The 22,110-nt window shown below is 45.3% G+C and overlaps 1 protein-coding gene across 14 annotated transcripts in view; it reads right to left on the bottom strand.

Moving 5' to 3' along the window:
• Window positions 1-22,110, bottom strand: part of EPB41 (erythrocyte membrane protein band 4.1) — a 75,918-nt gene that overhangs the window by 34,397 nt on the left and 19,411 nt on the right. For all 14 annotated transcript variants that reach the window (XM_084222458.1, XM_084222452.1, XM_084222460.1 and 11 more), the window contains exons 2-11: window positions 16,349-16,808; window positions 13,497-13,727; window positions 11,057-11,161; window positions 8,023-8,065; window positions 5,991-6,066; window positions 5,313-5,531; window positions 3,075-3,162; window positions 2,390-2,542; window positions 1,494-1,591; window positions 1,028-1,200 (exon numbers count right to left, since the gene is read on the bottom strand). In XM_084222458.1, the coding sequence (XP_084078584.1) occupies window positions 1,028-1,200; window positions 1,494-1,591; window positions 2,390-2,542; window positions 3,075-3,162; window positions 5,313-5,531; window positions 5,991-6,066; window positions 8,023-8,065; window positions 11,057-11,161; window positions 13,497-13,727; window positions 16,349-16,801 (1,639 nt within the window). In that variant the 5' untranslated portion in view covers window positions 16,802-16,808. The remainder of the gene's footprint in view (window positions 1-1,027; window positions 1,201-1,493; window positions 1,592-2,389; window positions 2,543-3,074; window positions 3,163-5,312; window positions 5,532-5,990; window positions 6,067-8,022; window positions 8,066-11,056; window positions 11,162-13,496; window positions 13,728-16,348; window positions 16,809-22,110) is intronic.

Raw genomic sequence — 22,110 nt, 5'->3', positions numbered from 1 at the left:
CATGTGGACCAAACTTAGGCACTCCCTTTTCCATGCCTCACCTCTTCTGCTGCTATCAATTTCTTTTAAAAATCTCAGAGATGAGCCCATCTGACTGACACACCCCAACTCCAACCTGAGCATCACTTTAAGAGACACTGAAAAAGTTTCTGGCAAAAAATCTCCCCCTCATGCAAAACTATGGAATTTAAGAAGTCATATTAAACAAAACAAACAGAATGGCTTAATTCCTGATTTTCTAAAGGAAAATGCTTTGAGATCAATTGATGAAATATCTTTACAAGCAGAACTTTGCCATAAGCCTGCAGCACCTACCAAAATTCTTGTCATCAGTCAGTTCTGCTGGGACCACCCCTGGTTTGCATTTTTGTATTGGGTCTGCCTGAGACGGAGTTAATTTACCTATAACAGACCTCACAGTGCTGTGATATTGAGAAAAGGAGAAAAACTGGGAGAGGTAAAAGTACTGAGCAAAAGTACTGAGCAAGGTTAGAGAACAGAATGATCATAGGAATTCTTGTAATTGTGGTGAAGGCAAAAGGGGTGGATTAGGTCCAAACTGTCCACTTTTGTTCTGTGTTGGGGGAATTTTTGGTTTGGTTGGGCGGTTTTGTTGATGTGAATGAAGGTTGTCTGATGAATCAGAATTTTCTGAGCTGGAAGGGACCCAACAAGGATCATCCGAGTCCAACTCAGAATCAGAGAATCAAAGAATACTCTGAGTTGGAAGGGATCCATGAGGATCATAGAGTCTAACTTTCACCATTAAGTGAATGGCCAATATGGGGAACAAACCCATTCCTGTGGTGTTATCAGCAGCCTGCTCTACCCAACTGAGCACCAATTCAGTCTCCCTACAGGCACGTAATTCCTAAACACGTAAGGGGCAGGAACACGGTCTTATACTACAGCGACAAGTTAAGCCTGTGTTTTTGTACAGCAGGGAATCCAGGTGTTCCTTAGGGAGTACTTCAGCATCCTGGTGACTCCAGAAGGCAGAGAGAAGACGCAGCAGGGACTGACTCACCTCCATCAAGGCTCCTGGACGCTCTCTTGCTGGCCGTGCGCTCAAACTGGGGAGCGGGTCGGTCGATCAGGGCGCTCGCCTGCCGCGTCTGCGCCTGCGTCCGGCCGCTGTAGCGGAACTTGGAGCCCAGTGCCAGGAACCTGCTCTTCGGGATGGCCTCAGTGGAAGTCAGCCTGTAAGATACACACATTGCTCAAAAGCCAGGAAGGGGCACGTGAAGAAGAATTAAAATAGAAATTAAAGGAGTCTCTTGCATCCACTTGGCCAAGGAAATGCACATACTAATGATGTCTCATATCTACATGACTGAACTTGCTTAAAAATTTTCTGCAAAATAAACACCTACTGTCCCTGAAACCATTTCTCTCCCATTTTTTCCAAAAAGTTAAGGAATGGTGTTCATTTTTAATAGTTAAAATCAAGCACTAGGTTTACTCAGGGTGAGGCTACTGTTCAGAAAACCCACCTGAAGAAGGTGTGATGTTCAACACATACTTTCCAGAGTTTCTTTGCTGCCCGATAACTTGGTAGCTTGAACCCAATTGTACTTTCATACTGTTCTTGCTGTGGAAAGCATAAGTTATTTCGGTATAGCAGGAAATAAATATGGTAGGAGCCCAGTCCCCAGCCCACCACTCTGGTCTGCTGTGGCACAAACTGCAGAACTTGCCCCACAATGTGCAACAGGACCTCAGGTCAGAGGAAAGAGAGGGCTTAGCCACTAGCCTGGGCATCCCTCAGGATGCACAGGGATTTTGCAGAGCAACATGCCGTGGGTTTATCCCCCCTGTCATACTGCCCAGCTGTCGGCTGAGGTCAAACACTGACCTCCCTGCAAGGCTGGCTCACGGCAGTCAAAGCAGGAGAAGGAGGAAGAAGAGAAAAGAGGTGGATCCCCATTGCAGCCTCTCTCCCTGATGCAACCAGGCTGCACCAGGGATTTCCCCGTTCATGAGATGCAGCACCAATGCATCCATTCCCTGCTTCCTGCACTTAGATGAAAAGCAAATTCTAATTTTTAATTATTTTCTTTGAATGCAAACAAGACAAAGAGACATTGTCTTGCTCCGTTTCCAAAAAACGAGTTAGTTCTGCCCCAACTTCATCTGTCAACCACCCATGCCTTTCTCTGGATGCTGGGAATACCCAGTGATGCCAGGAGGTGGTGCTGGACGACATGTAGTTACACTGTCACCAGCTGGCTAGGAGCTCCAGCTGGGATCAGACACCCCGACGACACACACGTTCCTGCAGAGAAGAGCCTGATCCCACCCCGCTCCATTCCAGGGACACACACAGTGCCCATCCCGAGGAAACAGAGGATGACAGGAGCCCACCGGAGCCCACAGGAGCCAGTCGTACCTCCCCCGGCCGAATCTTTATGAAGAAGCTGCTGCGTTTGTAGGAAATCTTCAGGACTTTGGGCCATGGGAAGCGATTGATTCTCAGTTTATCTTTGTAAACAAGAAGGCCACTGGAACAGACTCCCAGAGTGATATCCACTCCTTCCAAGTCCTGGGAATGCAGATGAGGATTTAAGCAGTGTCAGGTTTATGAGTTTCATGCCAACAGCTGCCTTCCAAATTATCCCTCTGGTCTTCCCATAAATTCATCTCCCCACCACTCAGATTCCAGCTCCACGGCCATCCCTCCTTTTCTTTCACACTTTTCCTGACAATCTCCTCCCTCCTCCTGATCTCTCCTGTTCTGCTGGTTGCCCAAAGCGCTCATTAAGAGCCCATCCCACATTTCCTGGAGCACAGAGGCTCATATTGGTAGGGAATATATATTGTATTCTAAGTTGCTCAGAGAAAAGACCTGTCTATATGAGGAGCTTTGGAAAGTTTCCTGTGACATATAAATAATAAGCAACCACAAACAATCACTTCTCTTGCAAGAATGCCTGAGGCATTCCTGTTATATGTCAGCATTTCTGTACTTCCTCTCTTTCCAAAGGAGCTTCCCAAAACAGGTAAACTTGCTCCTGCAAGGGAAGGATAATCAAATTACAAAATCCACAGGTAGGTGCACACACGCCGGTTCTCACCTTGGCTTGGTGAAGGTCGACTCCATACATAGACAGCTTTTTTGCATTCTCAAGAAATTCCAGGTCTGCTTGGGCTGGAGTCATGGATCTGCAGAAAAAGAAAGGGATTGGTATTCTCAAAACTGTTGCTTTTAAGAGGAGACTGATCAGACTTCATGAAATCCATTAGACTTCCTTTTGCTTTTAACACAAACAAATCTGTGCCCAGATAATCAATTATGAAATCACTCTTACTGCCCACATTTGTGCTTGGAGACATCCCAATAACATGGCTGCACTTTATTCCTGTGAAACTGTAAAGGCACTAGAGAAGGAAGTGAGGAAGAACAGTGAGGGGAAAAAACTTGATTCAGCAGAAGAAACCCAACTGAGCAAAAGGTGATAGGTCCCAATCCCCACAGACCTCCCCAAACCCAGCTATTGTTCTCCAACCAAACACACAGACAGCTGAAACCACTCAGTAGAGATTCCAACCGGGGGATCAGATGAATGAGGGGTTTTCTAGGAACAGATGGTGCCCTGTCTGCAGGAGGGGCACAATTTAACAAAGACATCCTGATAATGGAGGCCATTATCAATGTTATTGAAGTGTCCCTGTTAATACATTTCTGGTGGATGAGGTACATTAACAGCTCTGCTGGGAGAGGATTCAGCTGCATACATTTCATTTTCTACCCTCCTTTAATGTCTTCCTTACTGAGCGCTCACATACATCTTGTGTGTGATGTAAATAGAGGTTTGAGCAGTGGGAGACAGGGCAAAGTCCACTGTAAGGACAATCTTGTAGGAAAGCCCCAGGAGCAGTCACCATCTTGGTATGTGCCTTGTGCTTTGCAAATACAGTAGCAAGGGCTGGAGCAGGGTTTAGCAGAGATTTCCCTGGAAGTGTCCAAAGAACACATGGATGTTACACTTGGGGACATAGTTTAGTGATGGGGTAGGTAGTGGCCGGACTCAATGGTCTTCAAGGTCTTTTACAAGCTGAACAATTCCATGATTCTATGATTCCAACTGAAAACCCTCTGAAGTTTAATGTTCACAAAATATAGAACAGAAATTAAATGGGGATGTGTTGTTTTCTCCTGCACATGCAGAAAGATTAAATATAACTACATCTTATACATTAAAGTCTCCTGCCGATGAGGCCATGAATAATTCAGCACTGTGATCCACCACTTCTAGAACAGCAAACGGCCTTTGACTCCAAGTCATGAAGTTGTCAGAGGCCCAGGACTTATTTTCCCTCATTTCCTCTCCTCTCAGTGTAAATGGAGGGGAATCAATTTAAAATATTGATTTGCAGGCTTGAGTGAAGTGTTGAGTGGTCACAGCCAAAGCCCACATCCACCCATCCCAATCTGCTCCAGTTTTTTGCTCCCTTCTGCCTGTCAGAAAGTCTTGTCTTTGCTCCATCTTTACCTTTCTAGGAAGATATGTCCAAAATAGGATGAGGAAGAGGTTTACCCTTGAATCTGATACCAGGGAGAGTCTCAGGAGTTTTTCAACCCTACCTGAACCAGATACACCTGCCCAGGTCATGGCTGCAGTTGGAAACACTTACTGCAGGTTTGTAATTCCTGGATCACCTGGAATCCTTCCACTTCCTTCATTAGGAAATGAATGTTACTCACTAAATGTGGTAGACAAATGGCCCAAACAGGTTGTAGGCTATGGTGTGTAAGCAGAGAAACTAGATCAAACTAAAATCCAAAATTACATAAATCCCAAAGAAACACATTAAAAAAAGGCAAAGGGCAAGGTTAAAACAAGCAAATTTTGCATTTGCACATGAACTAAACTCCACTTTCATGGCTGTTCTGTGGGGGAAAAAAAAAGCACTTCTTACTAAATAATTGCAAGACTTCCCATCTGCTTTCTAAAAACTTAATTTCTTCATGCAGGAAAAAAAGAGTTCCTGCTTCTAGAAAGATTTTGTCCAAAGTATCAGATTTTTTGTTAAAAGTTAATGTTCACAGAGTCACCATAAAATCACAGAATGGTCTGGATTGGAAGAGCCCTCAAAGATCATCTCGTTCCACCCCCTGCCATAGGCAGGGACACCCTCCACTACCCCAGGTTGCTTCAAGCCCCATCCAACATGGCCTTGAATACTTCCAGGGATGGGACATCCACAGGTTTTCTGTATCTCACAGACATGGGGAAAACATCAGAAAATCCCATTATTTCCCTTATATGTGTTGCTGTGCACAAACAAGTCCTCCAGCCACCAGGCCTTACCTATATGTTTTATGAAGCTCCACAACCTTTTCTTCAAGCTCTTTTGTCTGGTTTGGGGCCAGTTTGAATTCACTGATGTAATCTGGGCCATGGAGATCAGGATCATAGTCTCCCAACTCTGACTGTACAGTGTAGGAACCCAGAAGAGCCAAGGTGGCAAAGGAGCAGGGCAGTCGCCCTGTAAGGATGTCCTGTCTAAGCTGCAGACACAGGTAATACCTGAGGGCAGAAAGAAAAATACTATTCACAGAGAACAGAGAGAAATTTATTAACTTAAGGATCAGTCTCTTTTTTTGTGCCACTGATGAACATATGACAATGCTTGTTTCCAATTTTTACTTATTCCCAAGGTAAACAGAATGGAGGACTGGGGGATTCAAGGTCACCTCCACTCTGTAAAAGGAGTAAAGGACACTATGACCAGAAAATCTTGGCTTTAGGTAAGAATTTACTTTTCTATATGAACACACACATGGCCGAGTTATAAATGACACTGCTTTACACATGGACTCCAGTGGAGTGTGGGAGCATCCTCACATGCACTAAAAACAAACCAAACCCCCTCCAAATGGCAAAGGCATCTGATGTCCTTGCTGAAGGAGGGAAAATCACCCAAATATGAAACATTTCTATTCCATATCCAGGAGAACGTGTCAGTAGGATGCCCAGATAACTCACCTGGTGATGTCCTCTGTTAGCTGGGCAGGATCTGGCGGATAAAACTTGACATTGAAGGTAAAATCCCAGGGGCCTCCTGCAATGACAAGGGAGAACTTGAGAAAAATAAACACACTGGGACAGCTTTGTGATGGTCAGCTGATACAAAAAAAGAGCTGGGAATAGCCAATCTGATCTTCAGAATTTAGCAGATTCACCACTGATCCGATTCTGCTTGCTTTCACACCTGGCTGCAGCTTAACGCCTGTGTAAGATGTGATTTCATTTACAGCAGGTAAGAAAAACAGGAGGAAAAAAAGCAAGGCAGGAAAAATCACCTGGATTAAACACAACTTGTGGCAAAAATTAAATTAATTGCTAAGAAGCTCAATGACCGACATGTTTCTTCACTGACTGAAAAGGGATTCATGAGGATAGGTCAGACATAGGCTATAAATTAATAAATTAGTTGGTTGGCCAATTGAATTGATTGGTTTACTGCTTAACCCAAATTTCAAAGTTCAAAGAAGGCTGTGCTAAGTCACTCCTCAGCCTAATGCACTGAGATCAGGTGCTCAGACACAGCTTAAACTTAGCCCAACACAAGCATCAACCCCTGGATGAAGACAGAAAGCATCAAGACAGGAAGAGCTTTCCAAGTCCAGACCTAATTGTTTAAATACGCCTTGTTGCAAACCTTGTATAGCACCATTACAGGCATTAACTAAGTCAGAATTCACATAGACACACATAGAATTGGCAGGATATGTGGTATGGACAGCCCAGATGACACAGCTGAGAGGTAACTCTCTTTTCCTTGAAAACAATCCCATTTCCCAGTAGAAGCTAGTGCTGAACAATTTCCATAGTTATACCTCCCCCTGCTGTGCCCTTTAACACTAGTTCAAAATAAGATTTATTTCAGAAAGAGAAGATCTACCCCTGCACTTAACTCCCTTGGAAGTTTATCCCAATCTCACACAGGGAACAGGGGAAATGGAGCATTCCTGGATTTACTTCTTATGCAATGCCGTAACTGGGGCTAAACACAAGGAGCGTTGTTTTCATCGCACACAGTTCAAAACAAGTGATTCCAAGGTGACAATGAAGGGAGCAGAGGTTACCTAAACCACCACACACTGGTGTCCACACATTCGTATGTACATGCAAAATACCTTCACTTCAAGTAAAATCAAGTAATTTGCCATTTAACCCATCCCCAGGGGACCAGATTTCACAGCAGGGTGACATTCATTACATTCACTGGATGAATTTAGGGATGGAGCAGTTCCTGCCCTTCACATGCACCCTGCTACTGATTCCAAGAGAAGATGGTAGGACCAGGAGCTTTGCCTACTCCACATCCTTGCACTGCCCCCCTAATCTGCATTTAATGACACACCTTGTCCTCGGCCTCCCACCAAAAGGATCCAAAAACCAGTATTTTCCTTCCCAGAACTTCTAAAGCAGTCAGACTTGTTCCCAAGAGAAAACAAAAGCCTCTTAAAACATATTTAATTTTGACACTGCCCTCATCTTGAACTAATTCAGTGCTAGCAGACCTTAAAACACAACTTGGGAGACCATCTGGTATTTGAGCTGATATTTCTCAAGCCATTTATCATGTGGCAATTCCAGTGCCCCTGTTTGGACCCCAAAACAGCCTCAGAGTCCATACAACCTTATTCCACCATAATATTCTGCCTGAGGTCTCCCAATCTCCTTTGGGATTTCAGTGGTTCCCACTGACACCCATTTTCCTTTCCTCCAGCAAGGAGCACATCCCCATTTCAGCACTGCATTGACAGTGTGGTTTTGCTTCACACAAACACACCTCAAGCTGTTTTGCCAAGGAAATGACATTTTTTCCTAAATCTAGATTAAGAAGATCTTAAGAAGGCCAGAAAGAATGCACAGACTGCTTGAACTTGTGCTGATCCCTGCCAGACACCCTCACTTGACCTCTCTCCATCCCTGGGCCCCCTGGATGGCTCACCAAAGCCACACTGGGAGAAACCACACCCCCTCCACATGAGAAATTAAATCTACTCACCATGAACCTGCTTTTTTATTTCTTTGGCAGGATCCAGCCACGTCTGTAAGAGGATAAAAACATTCACAGTTTACCAGACATTCTAGAAACACCACAGAAAACTGAAAATTGCTAAAAATACAGAAAAAAAGAAAGACAATATTTGACACAAAGGCAGCCATGGAAACTGAAGAGACTGTGCATTCTTCACTACTTTCACTCCAGACTGTGGTCTCCGTGGGTGTGTTTCCAACCATTCACCTACCAGGGATTCATAAGGGAGGCAGGAGTAACAAGTGGGGGGTGGGGGGGAAAGATTATTCAGGGCTGCAAGAGTAGAGTATCGGGTATGGCCACAGCCACAGCCAGCTACCAGGGGCACTTCTACAACGCCTTTTTTCTCCAGAACCCTTAAAAATAGGTAAATAGGACAGATACATTAATTTTAAGCACCCTGTCTCCTTACTTACCCTATTCAGATCAAAGATCACCAAGACTTTCTATTATTAGCTATAGTTTTCAATGACCTAATTGCTGAAATATGAGTAAAAACATCCAACTCCTGAGTAAGGCTGGAATTTTTTAAACGAGCGTGACATAAACTTCATGTCTTTTAACTATGACTCAAGTTTCTAGTATTATCTCTGCTACAAATTTAGAAATATATTTTTTCCCCCTTCCCTGTAATTTGGGGTTTTGTGGGATGGTGGTGCAATTTAAGCCTCAAAACACAATTCCTGCTTTTTCCATGGTCTGAGCTTTTCCCTTTGCAGGAGTCAGGGCCTGTCCTGCTGCAGGTACTCGCACTGAGCTAGCAACCCTCCTGGAGAGGTTACATTTAACCATCTCTTCATTTTCACCAGCTCTGAATAGGATTTGGATGTCCAGGTCTCCCAAGGTGAAGGAATTAACTCACTGAATCCCCCAAGCTAATCTCTCGTGACCAGAAGGACACGTAACTTCATGGCAGGGAGACATCAATACTTACACTTAATCTTCTCTTTTTATATGCCTGCTCTAACATATAAAAGTGGGGATACAAAATCCATTTGAAAGGAAGATTTGCTGTCTTTTTAGGGCCACAGCTTGGAGCACAGCATCTCCATGGCTGAGCTGATGCCACAACTGCTCGTTACTGGGGTGAGCCCAGGGTACAGTCATGCATCCCACCCTGGTAGATCCAGCAGACAATGATGGGAACAGCACTCAACAGCACTTTTATCCCACTGGGTCAGGAATGAGTGGGAAACAAACCTTCCTTTCAGGGCAATGAGCTCCTTGCTGCTCCATGGTGCCCAGCTGCTCCAGCCACTGCCACAACCTCCTAATCCCACTGTCACCCTCTGCTATGCCCATGTGGGTAATTACTAGTCCTCAGAAAATTTATTCCCTAAATATCAAGGTGGGAAATGTCCCACACAATTTTTCCCTATCCAGGAATATACACATGTATCTCCACCTGCTCTACACAGCTGCAGGTGAGGTGCAGGAGCTCATCCCTGGATCCTATTAACACCATTTCACCTGTGAATCAATAACTCTGGGGAGGTCTTGTTGGAAGTTACAGCAGGAGAGCTTCAGATTTCAAAGTTCAATGAAACATAACCAGAAAGATAAAAAAAAATAATGGTGTTTTCACCCGTCAGAGCAAACCAAACCAGCTTGCTCCACACTGGAGCTGAACAATCCATGGACAGTGGCCTCATCTGCCCCACCTTCCAGCTCTGGGACACAGATGTGACAAAACAATCTGTTTTCAGTTCCTACAGTTAAAAAGCTGTACAACCTCTCAGCCCTTGTTGGTTTGGGGGAGAAGGTACATGTTTCTGCTTCCAGAAGAATCAATGCCAAAAGCCTGGGCATGAGAAGAGGAAGTCCAAGGCTCCAGGAAACCACAGAATCATTTAGGAAAGGCCTTCTAAGATCATCAAGTCCAATCATTACTCCAGCACTGCCAAGGTTAGCACTATGCAGTGTCTGCAAGTGCCACATCTATAAGCTTTTTGATCACTTCCAGGGACATTCCACCACTTCCTAGGGTGGCCTGTGCCAAGGGCATGATAACCCCTTCCAGGAAGGAATTTTTCCTCATATCCAAATGCAGCAGTGAGCTGCCCACAGCACATGCAGAAGAAGCTGAGCTGCTCCAGTTACACTCTTTTTGCTCTTAATTGGATCTACAAGTACACCTACCACTCCCTCTGCAAGAACAAACTCTGACAAAAAAAAAATTCTCTGATATAAAAAATATCCAGGTTATATACATGGAAACACATTTCACATCCAAGAAAACTGGAAGACACCAAAGACTGTAAAATAAACTAGGAGTTCTGCCTGTCTCAAATAGTATTAGTTTTGGTTGCTATTTTGCCTGTGTATAAAACAATATAAAGTATTTAATAACAGACATCTGTCAGTCAGTAACCCGGCCAGAGGGGATTGTTGAAGGTGAAGTACAGAAAGAGTCAGAATACAGACCAACATGACTGGTCTAAAGGACACAGCATTTGGTCCTTCATTTCAATTATCTCACTTCTGCCTTTATGAAATAGACCTCGCGTAATTGTTGAGTTAAAGGGCAACCAAGGTCTCAAAAGATACTGCTTGAGTCAAATCAAACAAAGACCTTAAACTGAAACCATGAGTAGGAGCTTTGGTAGAGAGTCACATCTGTTCTTCTGCAGGGCAAAGGCTCAACTCCAAATGCTCTGGATGGCTCCAACCAAACCTTCCCAATGCTGACACCAGTGCCAGGACAGCCGGACTCCTCCAGTTTTACAACTTAATGACATCATTTTGCAGTAAACGAATAAAATTACTTTTCTCCAGGTGAAGACCCAAGTTCACCAGGATTCATTCTATGATTCACATAGCTTTTTGATGAAAATCCACACTCCTATAGTCATTTATTCACCATTTCCTCCTGTGTCATGACCCGCAATCCATATTTAGGAAGGACACCAAAACAAGTTTGCAGAGGAGCTTCTGCCCTACTTCCTAGCTGGGGAGATGATGCAGAAAGAGCTGAATCCCCTTGAGACCAGCAGCTGCTTACCCTGGAAGTTGGTGTGTCCCATGTGGCCAAACCAAAGTAGTCTTCTTCCAGCAGATTGAGGTGGTCACAGACTTTTTTGAGTAGATCCTGACCCTTGGTGTGTTTCTGCAAATAGACAAAGAAATCCTGTAGGACAGGGCTGATTTTGCCTGTCTTTGTTCACAGGAGAGAGGAAGAAGGGAAGAGGATCAAACCACACTGTGAACTATCAGTAAGGGGAAAAAAGGTCCTGACTAGTTCCAAATCTTATCTCCTGACTGTTCAGAGCAAGGACTCCTTACAGGAAAGGGCATAAAAATTCCAGAGGCAACCAGACATAAAAATTCCATGGAGACAAGAACCACAGTGAGTCTCTCTCTTCCCACCAGCTCCATGTCTGAAAAATCCCCCAAAGCTGGACTTTACAATATAGCTTAATAGACACCAAGGATCTGTAGAGGTTTTCCCTCCCAAGGTACATCTACAGTGCTGCTATCTCCCAGATTCAGGTGTTGATCAAGAGATGAAACTGCTGCTACAACCTATTCATTTCAGGGGCAACCTGACTTTTCTTATGTTCAGAAAAAAACAAAGCCCATGATTTCCATGGCCTTTCCATCACCCTTCTCTGCTGATGAAAACCAGCTTCTTCCATCTGCCTCATGTGCCCAAAGCTGCTCAGCACACAGCTTCCTACCTCCAGAAATACACTTTGAGCATTCCTATTTCCTCTCTTTCTCTTCCCCAAATCCTGCAGAAGTAAACTGGCCAAGGAACAGACACCCTTTTAGTCCAAAAGCATGAAGGAAAACATCCCTGAGGCATAAAACTATGGCAACCAGAAGCAGCTCATTCCATTGGCGGCTTTGCTAGAAGAAAGTGCAGTTCCAGTGACGCAAAATCAGCTTCACTAATGCCCGCAGGTCTCCTGTCAGCCTTCTCTGCATGGTAACTGCTCCAAGACCCCTGCCTTGTTTTATTCCTTGCCTTTATTTCAGCCTTTCAGCTGTCAGGTCCTTTGTGCACACATTGTGACTCTATAGGTAACATAATGTATGTGTTAGCCTGGGTATTCCTCGAGGAATTGGCACCGATACAGGAACGAAAAAGCTTCCAGGGCTGTCAGTCGGAAAGGATGTCTGAAAACACTAATTCTCCCTGGATAAAGGCATTTGTGCGGCTCTTAGCCTACACCTTTGCAATTCCTTCCCAATTAAATCTTAATAAACTCTCAAACAGCCAGAGCAGAATTACACTGGCACTAAAACCAAGGGTGCTTCTCAAGTTAAAAGAGTCTCACTGACACAATGGCCCCCCTAACCCTCTGCAGTGTCCATCACGACACTCTGGACCTACAGAGACACATTTCTCATGGCCTGCTCAAGTCAGGCTCTCCCTGACTCTCCCTCCAACAGTGTCCATGACGGTATCCAAAGGCATCGCTGCAGCAAACAAAGGCACAAAGCCACAGCAAGCTGTCACTGGGACTTGGGGATGAGATTCCTTGGGGCTGCACACAGTCTCCCTGGCCAAGAAGGTGATGGGGGCAGTGATGCTCTGAGCTGATCCCAGGCAGTACAGCAGCGCCACCATTACACAAACACTCAGCACTGACCTACTTGCCCAGGATCACCCAAGGTGATCGTTCCCACAAGGAGCCCTGTGCCCACATACCCGCTCCTGGCCCATTTACCAGCAGGACTGAGGGAAAACAAGCTGGTGGAAGTATGTTCCAATGGTAAGTACCAGATTCTTAATATTCCAGACAAGTACTTTGATACTAAAATAGGGATTTCTGCTCTCTTTTTATTGCCCTGACAGCACCACAGCCCTGTGAGAGAATACACAAAATAAAGGAGAAAAAAAGCTCTCAAATGAAGAGGGTTGCAGTGCTCTAAGTCAACATAATTTTAAATTGTTTACTGGAAATATATTCAACTGCAGGCTAAACACAGTATGTTTTTCTTTACATCCAAGCACCAGGAGCTAAGTGAACCAGCAGCCTGAGAGGTAAAGGTACCTTGGGGGACTAGAAAAGCACAAATCAATTTTATACAACCCATTTTATGCAAAGCCACGAAGGCAAAAGTTATTTAGAAAATTGCAACCTACCCCAAAAACCTAAACTCTAGCCTGAGATACAAATAAGAGAGATCATGAACAGCAAGTAATATAAAGTTTGGGTTTGTTCTTTTTTTTTTACTTCCCCCCACCTTTATAAAATACGGCACCCTGGAATTGTAGAACAATAAAATAAAGATTCCTAGTACCCAGAGGTTTTTACAACACACTAAATAAGTTGTTATAGCTTACAGCAAGCTTGTCCTGCAGTAAAACCTGTCATGTAATTCCCTGGCAGCACATTAGGCCCCTATTAAATCGTGTTTGTGGTGATTTTTCAAGAGAAGCAGAAGGGAGAGGGAAGAGAGGAGAAGCAGAACCAAACCCCCAAAATACTTACATCCACAGAACACTCAAATATGGTGTCATCCAGCAAGACAACTTTGCAGTACATGTTTCTGTGTCTTTTCACTGCTTTTTGGGCAGCTTTCAAATCCTTGTCTTCTTTACTCTCCAGAGACTCCGGCTTCTGTTCTGGCTTGGCACCCTCTTCCTTTGCTTCCCCTTCTTCCCTGTCCTCGAGGTCTCTTCCCAAAAGCTCCTGGTCGTCCCTCCTCTCTTCCTGAGCAGGCTGAAACCCCCAATTTAGAGGGGTCAAACAAGGAAACAAACAAAGCATCCCATGGAACAAGCACTGAGGGCTGGGATCCCACTCAGAATTCATTATCCCACTTTAACCTGTAACCCAGGATCTGGAGCAGCAACTGGGGTGACCAAGGGAATGGTATTAATTTTTAAAACTCTTCCAAGTACTTTTCAAGTTTTCATTTTGTAAATGATGTAATAAAAAAGAAGTAAGGGTTGATTAGAGAAATCAGGGCAGATTGCATCATGCATTCATAGTGTTAGTGACAGCACCTTCTGGACTGGGAAGGTTTTTCTCTCCCAGGCAGGACCCCCAGTGCTCCCACTGGCATAGCTGTTGTTCCAGTGCACTGGCCCTTGGCATGGCAAGGAGCAATTGTTTTGAACTGACAGAGGCTAGATGGGATATTGGGAAGGAATTCTTCCCATGAGGGTGGTGAGGCCCTGGCACAGGTTGCCCAGAGAAGCTGTGGCTGCCTCTGGATCCCTGGAAGTGTCCAAGCCCAGGCTGGACAGGGCTTGGAGCACCACGGATAGTGGAAGGTGTCCCTGCCAATGGCAGGGGGTGGGATGACATGGGCTTTAAGGTCCTTTCCAACCCAAACCATTGTGGGATTTTATGGTAGCAGTGGCATTAAAAGGAGGGTCACGGCCGAGGCTTCATGGCCATTGGAGCTGACCGAGCAGCTCTCTGCCACCAAAAAGGGAAGGCAGCCTCCACACCACCATCCCCTTTGCCTACGGAAGCACTTTGCTAGCCAGTTTAGTCCACTCAAATAGCAGAAAGAGATGCAGTTTGGGTACAGGAGGAGGAAGGAAGCTGTTTGTTTTTTTTCCTCTGCCACTTCAGCAGGTTAAATGAGTTCACAGCAGGCTGTGACGATGCTGGAAGGGGCTGAATGCAGCAGGAGCAAAGAGCTGCAGCAGAGGAAAAGCAAAACCTTGTCTGTTCAGCCCATCACATCTCATGAAATCACACCCAGGCACAAGTGCAGAGAGGTATTTAAAAACTAAATAATGTCCACAAGCTGCTGACTTCTGCTCCAGCAGAACTGGGACAATTGGGAGCAGGGAATCAGTCAAAGCTCCTAATGCCTGTCGGTCAGCATTTATCAAACTGCAGCACCTTGCAAATGCTTTCACAGCAGAAATATCTGCCGAGTGTCACAGTTCAGAAAGGCACTGACAGTGATCTAAAATAAGAACTAAAAAAGATACAAATGTGTCGTCTAAAATGAATGACCCATGAAGAAAGACTGGGATGCAAATTCACAAGGGCTCAGGACCAGCAAATAAGAGATAAATAGAGAAAGAAATCATGCATTAAAAAAAACAGAATGGTTTGGGTTGGAAGGGACCTTAAATCCCATCTCACCTTTCACTAGACCATGTTGCTCCAAGATCTATGCAGCCTGGCCTTAAACACTTCCAAGAAGAAGTTCCTCTTGAAAATAAGAGTTTCTGGGCTGAAACTGCCTGAAGATCTCTACCTCTCCCCCATCCTGCTAATCCCAACCCTCAGAGGTATAAAACATGAGCAGAGATCATCCCATGGTCTTCACAGGCTCAGAAAGTTGGGAAAAGAAAGGAAAAGCTGTCACCTACTACCCTCTCTAAAACTTTGTAATTTTAAGGAGGTGGATTTACTAGCAATTGCCTGAATTTGTAAAGTATTGCTCCAAAACTGAGCATTTGTGGATGTCTGGAGCTACTGTGAACTTAAGGCAGTGGGTAAGAAATCCAGATTTCACCCAGTCTGGCTCCAGCAATACAGACAGGTTGGCAGGGATGTGAGAAATTCCCAGCTGAGGATAAGGAATTTTTCCACTTCAGGCTCAAGTAATAGTAGAGCTGTAATCTACCCAAGAAGGAAGAGAGGGCACCCACCACCCCCAAATCAATAACCAGTCACAGCTCAGTGAATGTTCCCTGGGAGTGTCTCTGCCTCAATTTCTGCTTTAGATTTTTAAACTTAAAATTTTGCAGGAAAAGTTACCCTGGCTGGAAAACGCAGACATAGACATGTCCCAGGAGCTGGGTTCAGTGCATGTGCCATGCAGAAATCCCTGTCTACATGATGCATAAGCAGAAAATATTTATATTTGGCAGGCTCAGCAGTAGCCTGGACTGAGCAGATGACCAAGTCATAAAATGCCGTGCTTGCGCTCCTTGAAGTTGAAGAAACCCATTCCCAAATCCAAATACTGTTGCAATTTCCACCTTGGGCCACTGACCTGCCTTGATCCTGCTCACACCAAGGATATCCTGACAATCAACCCTGGGTTTGGACTCAGTGAATGCGAACCCTCTGTGTTCTGATGTGACATCTCAAGCCTCAGCAGAGCAATGATTCAGCACAGAGTATTTTAAATTATGCTGTGGAGTATGGCCCTAATTCCCAAACACGTACTTTGCAGGTCTGATGCAGGGACGCAAGAGTGGGAAGTACACAATGAAACACAGAGAGCTAACAAGAGCCTTTTTGGCATCCCATGACCTTTTCTGGTCAAGCTCACCAGCCTGGGATATGAAGTTGTTATAGTTCTGGCTACAAAGATGTTATTTTAAAGCAGCAGGGAGCATGTCCCATGGAATGGGGTGTTTTACCTGCGTTTCTGCACTGCTCAAGGAATGGAGATCCAGTGATGGGTCAGTTTTGAGCTCGGGCTCAGGAGCTGCAATCGGGGCTTTCACCAGGATATCTTCATCAGGGCTGGCTCCTAATCCTGCATCTTTCTGGTCACCTCCCGCCTCTTTAGGAGCATCAGTGTCTTTGTCCTCTTCAGATACCTGAGACTTGGGCCTCCTGAGGAAGGAGGAGAAGAGGCGGGAGAGACCTCGGCCCTCAGAGGCGCGACGTTCTTTCTTGCCCTGCTCCTCGTGCGTGGGGGTGTCTCCGTTGGAGGCCTTCTGCCTCTGGGCCTGCCCCTCTGGTGTTGGCTGAGCCCCCTCCTCCAGGGAAGCCTCTTGCTTCTGTGTTTTGGCAGCTCCTTCCTCCTCCTTGGCTTGCTGCTGCTCTGAGCTGTCAGCGTCGGCTGCTGGGCTCTTTTCTGTTGTCATGATGATGCTGTATGAGAGGAGCAAAAGGGTTCAATCAAGAGGTTTCCATCTACCCATGTCTGATTGAGCTATTCAAAACAACCACGAGCACAGACACGCCATGGTTCACCAGCCACACCACCCTGTCACAGAACCAGAGTGGAAGGGACCCGCTCTGAAGCGAATGGCCTATAATGGGATGAAACCCTGGCTAACTCCAGCCTACTAAGTCAGCAAAAGCAAAGTCATTCCTTTTGCTACAGTTCACTTTGAAGACTGTCTTTAAGGTCCCTTCCAACCTAAACCATTCTAGGATTCTATGATCTAAAACACACCAAGCCACACTGCTGGGAACAGGACCCATCGGTGTTGAGCAATTACATTGTTCAGTACCAGACGAATCCAGTGGAGCCCAGCAGACTTTGGGACTCATAGGATATTTGCACTGCACACTGGAAAAATGTCAAATAAAAATATTTCCAAACAGTATCTATAATGGAGAGCAGATTTCCTCAGCGCTTGTGCTATTAAGCTGATGCAATGTTTATTTCAACTTTAGCCTGTTTAGGCTGTTGACACAAAAAGATGGAAATCACATGAGAAGAATATCTATTTAAGGTATAAAGAGGACCCAAAATAATCATGCTTTAGAGGGGATAGAACTAATCTTTGCGCACCGTATCACATGTATCTGCGGCAATAAATTGCCACTGCTTACACTGAGCAAATAGCATATAATCCAATATGCCTCAATCCCCCAGCCTGAGCCTCAGTGTATAAACATTTGCTCAAAATACACACTTAAAATTAAGAAACATTTCAGGGTGTCATCCTCCTATGTATTACTGCATTCATCAACTTCAATTTAACTCATCCTGACTGCTAAAAGAACCAGAGTGCTTGAAGGAGAAAAGCCCTCCCAGCTCTTCAAATGACTTTCCCCTTGCATTTAATGTAATCATTTCATATTATTTCTAACACCATGGTAAAATCAGCACAGCATCACAGACCTTCCCTGAATTCATTTCTGCAGCAACACAAATTGCCTGAGGTTACAGGGTTTGATTTGGCGTTTTTGTTGGGTTTTTTCACTTGGACTCAGCCCCAACAGCCAGCCTTGGGGACAAGCTGCAGGGCTCATTTTAGCATGGTCTCCTGCAGAACAGAAGACAGAATTACTCTCCACTCACAATCTCCCCTCTGTGAGCTGCTCTGGGTATTTCCAAATCCAATGGAGCAGCAGAGGCCACTGAAACAGCAGCTTCAAACCTGCACTGAAGAAACAGGCACCCAAGCAGAGAACCTGCATCATAAGCACCCAGTGGAACAGGGATGCTACAAGGCAGAGAGGGTGCCCAAACCCAGATGTGCCCAGATGCGTTTGCGATCAGTTTGCAGATGGCAGCATATGTGACTTGTCCCTGCAGCTCTTACTTCTGCTCCCTTTCCTCCTGCAATCCCTTGCCCCAGATGCTGCAGGCCCCATTAGCAACCCATGGCTCCTACTGCAGAGAACCCCAGCCAACATGCAGTCAATTTCTGTTCTAAGAACTCCTGGAGATGCCACAAGGTAGTGAAGAGGCCAAGGACTCTGTTCCGCCAAACACCCATCACCCCAAACCCACTATGCCAACACCCACGGCAAAGCTCCCAATGCCCCAGCACACACAGAATCAAAGGGATGTTCTGCAAGCCTGTCCCATCACAATCACACACCAGCAGCCAGCTCCCTCAGGCACCAGCTGTTGCAGCAGCCTGCTTTGTCGTTGCTCCCCACTGTGTTTGTTTTGAATAAATACATTTGCAGGAATCGTTATCAAAACGCACAACATTGGATGAGCTGCTCTTCAAACCAAAAAGACAGAACCAAAGCTTCAGAGATGATGTTGGTGGGGAGGGCACAGCTGAGGAGCAGCTCTTATCAGCCACAGGAAGCCCCAGGGACAGTCCACAAAGAAACACTTCCTCTGCACATACTTTCCTCTCTTTTAACACCAACAACTTGGAACAAGATTTGTTGCCTTGTTTACATTTCAAAGCCACAGTCATGGACCTTTCCTGGTGCAGGAAGGTGGCAATGAGCAAACATCTCCTTATCTTTCCTCCCTCCCCTGAGAGCCACGCTGCAGCTCAGCCAGATCCCCTCGGCAGCGCTGGGGATGCAGAGTAGGAGCCCTTCTTTTCTCAATAAACACTTCATTGCAGCCAGCACAAATAACTCCCTGGGTACAGAAACACTTTGCTGTGAGACCCGAGTGCACTGCTGCAATGCGTGGACTCCTGGCCGGCTCTCTCCCTTGGAAGCTTTATGCTCAGAAATGATTTCCCCTACATTCATTATCAAAAGCAAAGGGATTTGTAAGTAAGTAACATAACTGAGAGGTTGTCCATTGCAAGAGGGTGGAATGAGATAGTCTTTAAACCTTCCAACCGAAGCCAGTCTGAGATTCTGTGATTATACACAGAAGAAAAGGGCCTTTCCTGCAAGAAGTCGGGTGCCGAGTAGTGTTTTGTTTCTAACCCAGGCCACAGCAGAGCAGACACAAAGAGCGAGGTTCCCGCTCCACTGCTCTTCAACCCATCCCTTGGAGAAAGCACCGCCCACAGCCAAACCACAAGCAGACTTTTATTTAAATTAAATTTTCTTCCCTTACTATTCCATTAGACGATTCTGCTGAGCCAGCAGGTGCCTCGGGAGCCCCCTGGATGCTGGAGGAAGATGCTCGGCTATATTATGAGCACTCAAGCAGTGCTGTTAACCTTCTGCTCTGAACTGCCACATTGTTGTAAATACTTCATTTGGCGGGGCTTTTTCTTTGGTAGAGGCTGAAGGTTTGATGTCAGACAGCCTGTAAAAGGCAGGCTCTTCACAAATCTGGAGTGTTAAACACTATGGAAATAAGCAAACTACAACAAAACTCAGAAATGATCCCAGAGAGAGATTTCAGAGTAACAATCTCATCAGAAAAGAGTACAAGTATTTATTTATATCTAATGATTTTTAATCTGAAGAACATCCTCCAGATAAGGTGGCTTTGGCAACTGGAAGCAACCTGAAGAGAAAGGTGTTAAATACTTCCACAGCAGAAAACAAGCTGAGCACATCTGCACCATGTGGTGACCTCCCACCAGCAAAACCCCACTTCATCTAGACTGGAGCAGAACCCGGGGTGGACCTGGACCTCCTCAAGAATGTTGGTGCTTTGGTGATGAAGAGGGAGCTCCACAGAACTTCTCTCAAAAGGCATCAGCAACTCTGAACTCCAGATGTCAAAGCAAAACAGTGCAGGGGCACCTCCTGAACCTGCTCTACCTGCAAAGACTCTACAGCCCCCCGATACTCGAGGCCCCCAACCTTAGTGCTTATCCTTCTTTCTGGCCAAGGGCACAGTTGTAGGGAACACACAATATCTCCCTGGGCTTGGCGTAAGTCATACATTCCTCTTTCCTGCACCAAAATCCTTGAAACAAAACAGACTTAAAAGGTGCACAAGTGCTCACTGCTCACCCTCCTCCAGCCACATATGGTTCAATGATAAAATTATGGAATGCTTTGGGTTAAAGGGACCTTAAACTCATCTCATTCCAGCCCCTTGGCATTGGCAGGGACACCCTTCACTAGACCAGGTCGCTCCAAGACCCATCCTCCCTGCACTAATTATCTGGTGAGCAGATGATTGCTAAACTCAGTTTCATCCCCACATGGCTCCATGGGTTCTGCTCTTGCAGACATCAGAAGACAACCCCAATCTAAGCCAAACCATCCTAATTTTCCATGCTGCACAGACACAGAGTAACCTGTCTAAAAGATTTTAGAGTAGCTCAATACACTGCAACAGCTCCTTGTTGAGCAAGCCTTCAATCCTCAAGAGAACGCTAAATCCCTCCCTTATGGTGCCTGTGCTCCAGAAGGTTCTCATTAAGTGGTGGCACCTGAGTTCCTTGGAAATGACAGTGCTGCTCATTTGGGCTGTTCCATGACCCCTTACAGAGACTCAATGAAACAAGCAAGTTTACATATGTCTGTCACCCTCTCCTACTGGTCAGCCTACTTCAGTCTCTTTTTTAGGCACCCAGTAAGTAAACTGAACCTATGATGAAGGAAGGAAGGAAGGGTTAATTAGAAATCAGGAAGAAATTCCTGCCTGTGAGGGTGATGAGGCCCTGGCACAGGTTGCCCAGAGAAGCTGTGGCTGCCTCTGGATCCCTGGAAGTGTCCAAGCCCAGGCTGGACAGGGCTTGGAGCACCATGGGATAATGGAAGGTGTCCCTGCTCATGGCAGGGGGTGGGATGACATGGGCTCTAAGGTTCCTTCCAATTCAAACCAGCCTGTGATTCTGTGGAAAATCTAATTTATCCATGTTTCTAAGCCTGGAAAAATGATTTATAGCTTATGTCATAACTTACTTAATTCCCAGTGGCTTAGAGTCTTTCAGAGAAAGAAGAAAAAGGACTGTCCATGGGGAAGGTTCAGTTCTTGGAAACACAAACTGTCTTGCAGAGATGCCTAACACCAGATAACGGGTGGGACAAACTGTCTTGACTTTCCTACGTAAAAATGTGTGGCTTCACTGAACACTGCTGCTCCAGCAAGAGCGGGAGATAATGATAAGACAGAAATTTCTGCTAAAAATAGGCAAAAATCAAATAGTTTCAGCAACAGTGTGGTGGTTTTTTTTAAAATGCGTTCCTTCCCATTTCATAATGTGTGTGAAAAGCACATAATTCACCAGGGAAACTACACAGAACGCTGCTTGAAATAGAGAGCACAGCCTGAAAATTCCATTTTGTCAAGACCTGGTGCACGTGCAACAAACTTGTGGGTGGGAGAGGAGGAAACTGCAGCTGCCACCAGCACGACTCACTCCACGCGTGTGTGTTATGTGTCTTACATGTGATTTTTACTACAGTAAAGAAAACATTGGATAGAGCTTGAAGCAACCTCATCTAGTGGAAGGTGTCCCTGGCCATGGCAGGGGAGTGGAATGTGATGGACTTTAAGGCATCTACCAACCCAAACTAGTCTGGGATACTATGACCATAGCAGAGAGCTGTTTGCTTGGGGGTTTCAAATAAGGTAAGAAATTCAAATGCAATAAAATAAGCCTCTCAAAAGAAATTCAAACAACTTTAAAACAATCTAAAGACTCAGAACCTTTCAGAATTTATTTAATACATTTCATTAGAGGAATAATTAGTGCTAACATTTTATAACCCCTCTTACAATTAACATGTGCTGGTACTTTGGATCATGAACATAAAGGATGCTGTCACTCAGCCTGACCTGGAGGGTAACAGGAGACTTCAGGAGCCTCATTGAATGGGGGAA

This window comes from Fringilla coelebs (genome assembly GCF_963513975.1).
Source record: "Fringilla coelebs genome assembly, chromosome: 28".
Classification (NCBI taxonomy): domain Eukaryota; kingdom Metazoa; phylum Chordata; class Aves; order Passeriformes; family Fringillidae; genus Fringilla; species Fringilla coelebs.
The sequence above is the reverse complement of the archived record's forward strand: the minus strand, read 5'-3'. Positions and strand labels throughout refer to the sequence as shown.